The sequence below is a fragment of the Pungitius pungitius genome, chromosome 1 (genome assembly GCF_949316345.1).
Source record: "Pungitius pungitius chromosome 1, fPunPun2.1, whole genome shotgun sequence".
NCBI classification, from domain to species: domain Eukaryota; kingdom Metazoa; phylum Chordata; class Actinopteri; order Perciformes; family Gasterosteidae; genus Pungitius; species Pungitius pungitius.
The window spans coordinates 92,501-95,000 of NC_084900.1; the positions used below are offsets into that span (position 1 = coordinate 92,501).

General features: G+C 52.6%; 1 protein-coding gene across 1 annotated transcript in view; it reads left to right on the forward strand.

Annotated features, from left to right (window-relative positions):
- The window catches only part of LOC134105278 (uncharacterized), a 3,975-nt gene that overhangs the window by 142 nt on the left and 1,333 nt on the right, over positions 1-2,500 (forward strand). The window contains exons 1-4 of the mRNA XM_062557951.1: positions 1-1,534; positions 1,622-1,796; positions 1,948-2,240; positions 2,313-2,500. The exon at positions 1-1,534 is cut by the window's left edge and continues 142 nt beyond it; the exon at positions 2,313-2,500 is cut by the window's right edge and continues 3 nt beyond it. Of these exons, the coding sequence (XP_062413935.1) occupies positions 793-1,534; positions 1,622-1,796; positions 1,948-2,240; positions 2,313-2,500 (1,398 nt within the window). The 5' untranslated portion in view covers positions 1-792. The remainder of the gene's footprint in view (positions 1,535-1,621; positions 1,797-1,947; positions 2,241-2,312) is intronic.

Below are 2,500 nucleotides of genomic sequence, written 5' to 3' on the forward strand. Positions count from 1 at the left end.
TTCATTTTTTGCTCCGTCAGAAACTAAGTCAGAATCGTAATATAAGGCCAGAAGCCCAGAGGGCCTCTGGGTCTTTGCTTATTGTTCCGACTTTGGGTGCTTTAAGGCGGACCCCAGGGGCCACCCTGCGCCCATTTCATGAAACTTACTTTCTAGAAACAGAGGCCTCCAGAGCAAGTGCCCAGGCATCACACGGCCCACTGCCCCACCACCCGAACCCTTATTGGGTCACATTTTGAGCTTTTTGGGGGGGCAGAGGCGTAATTTTACAGTTTGCTGATTTTCACCCACGGCTCATTTGTAAGCTTAAAGCAAACGTAAAGGAATTGACGGAATGTTTGTGAATCCCTGGGCGCGATTACACTCTGCCATTCGCCGTACATTGGCTCCAGCTCCATGTCCGGGACACGGAGCGGACATTATGCCATTTGCCGTACACTGAACACGGGCAAACGAATCAATACCATTGCCCGGACATTAGCGCCCTAGACCATTACAAATGGTACATTTTGAGAGTGAAAACCCTAACCCTACGTAGGGCTGGGTGGCGGGGAATCAAACCATGGATCATAGATTCCCCAGCCCGTTTCCCATCTCACTGAGCTAACCCTACCAGGTGCAACGGATAGAGACTAATTGGTAGGGAGCGCGTGGCAGGGAGCGAGTGAGCAGAGAACAGCGGTGATTACTGATTAACGACACCTGCTCACAGGGCTTTTGGAAGCAGAGTGCGGTCATTTCGTTTGGGCGTCGGCCGAGGTAAGAGCTCGAAGGAGTACTTTGAAATTAGAAATGTCAGATACGGTGACAAGTTGCCCGCTTTGCCGTGGTGTGTATGCTGCTTTGCGGCAACACTTGAGGAGAGCTCACGGAGTGAAGAACGCGGAAGAGAGGGGCCTGCTGTTGTCGCTAGCAAGTGGCCGAACGAACATTCGCGCGGAGCCTTGTCCAGTCGCGGGGTGCAGCTACAGAAAAAAAAGGTTAGACCGTCACCTTTCTGATGCGCACCCTGAAGTGAATGCCGCTGAATTGGACGAACTGTTAGCAAGTTTAAAGAAGCGTGTAGCGGTGAGGCAACTCTCTGAGCTGCGGGCCACTTTACCGGCCATTTCCATGGTGTCGAGGCTTGACGAGGCCGCCTATGAAGAGACCGAGGCCAGCCCCACGGAGCTGCCTCCGTCTGGAGTGGTTGCGGAGACCCCCACCGATCTCTCTCCGTCTGACGAGCTTGCGGGCAGCCCCAACGAGGTGCCCCCGACTGGCGAGATTGCGGAGAGCCCCACCGACCTGCCTCCGTCTGGAGTGATCCAGGAAAGCGGCCATGGCACAGAGCCTGGTGGTTGCAGCATCCGGAGCTGCCTTGCCATCCGGAGTGCTCTTCGCGCCAGGTGTTTCCAGTTACAGAGGAAGGTGGCTTTGCTCTCAAAGAGAGGGAGGAACCCCTCCATGGACCCGGTCCCGGTCCAGCCAGGGAGAACGGAAGGTTTTGGCCGACAAAGTACGTCAAAATGCCCCAAGTTTTCCCAGTCTGTGGGTGAGTCTCAAAAGCCACCCAACCATATACGGCTTCCATTATTCTAAGTGTCCCCATTACTGAATTTTTCTCTTTGCTTGTCTCAAGAATCCTACTTGTCTGCGTACCGCCTTCAGAACCAGGGCTCCAATCCCTCGGTAAAGCGGAGGGAAAACGCCGCATCCAAGGTGGGAAGAGTCCGAGACTTCTTAGCATACATGGCGGCTGGTAAGGATAGGCTCCACCTGTGGAACTACCTAGACAACCCCGAGCGTATATTCAGGTGAGTGATCTACTTGGATGAATACTTTGAAATAATTTGACTTGGATGAATACTTTGAAATAATTTGACTTGGATGAATACTTTGAAATAATTTGACTTGGATGAATACTTTGAAATAATTTGACAATCTCTGCTCCTTGTCCCCGTGCAGTTACGCAGCAAGCCTCCAGCCCAGCAAGACCGTCACGACGGCTGCAATTTATCTAAAAAATTTGTCCCAGTTCATGAAGTATTTTCAGCAAACGCCCCCGAAACAATGCAGACTTTCCCGGGGTCAGATAGTCGGTGTTATACGGGCTGTGGATGCCTCTAAATCTAACATCCACACACCAGTAGTCCTCCACCAGCTAAAGGTGAAGTCGGATAAACTGTCCCGCCTGGTTTCCCGTGAGACGCTGCGTGACTGTCAGATGAGGGCGAGCGCAGCAATCCCAAAGGTTCTGGGTAAGTGTGCTGGGTTCATTGAATCCACCGTACATGATGTGTTCAAGTTTGACTTAATGTGATCTTCCTTAGACTGCATGGAGCGTGGAAACAGCACCCGGGAACGGTACGCCTTTTTCGGTCACTTGTCCGCCCTCCTGGCATCCCTCTATGGACACCGGCCGGGCGTATTCAGGAACATGACAGTGACTGAGGTGCTCCATGCTGCGGAGGAGGAAGAGTGCGAGGCGGACACCATCACCGACCCTGGCTATGTTATT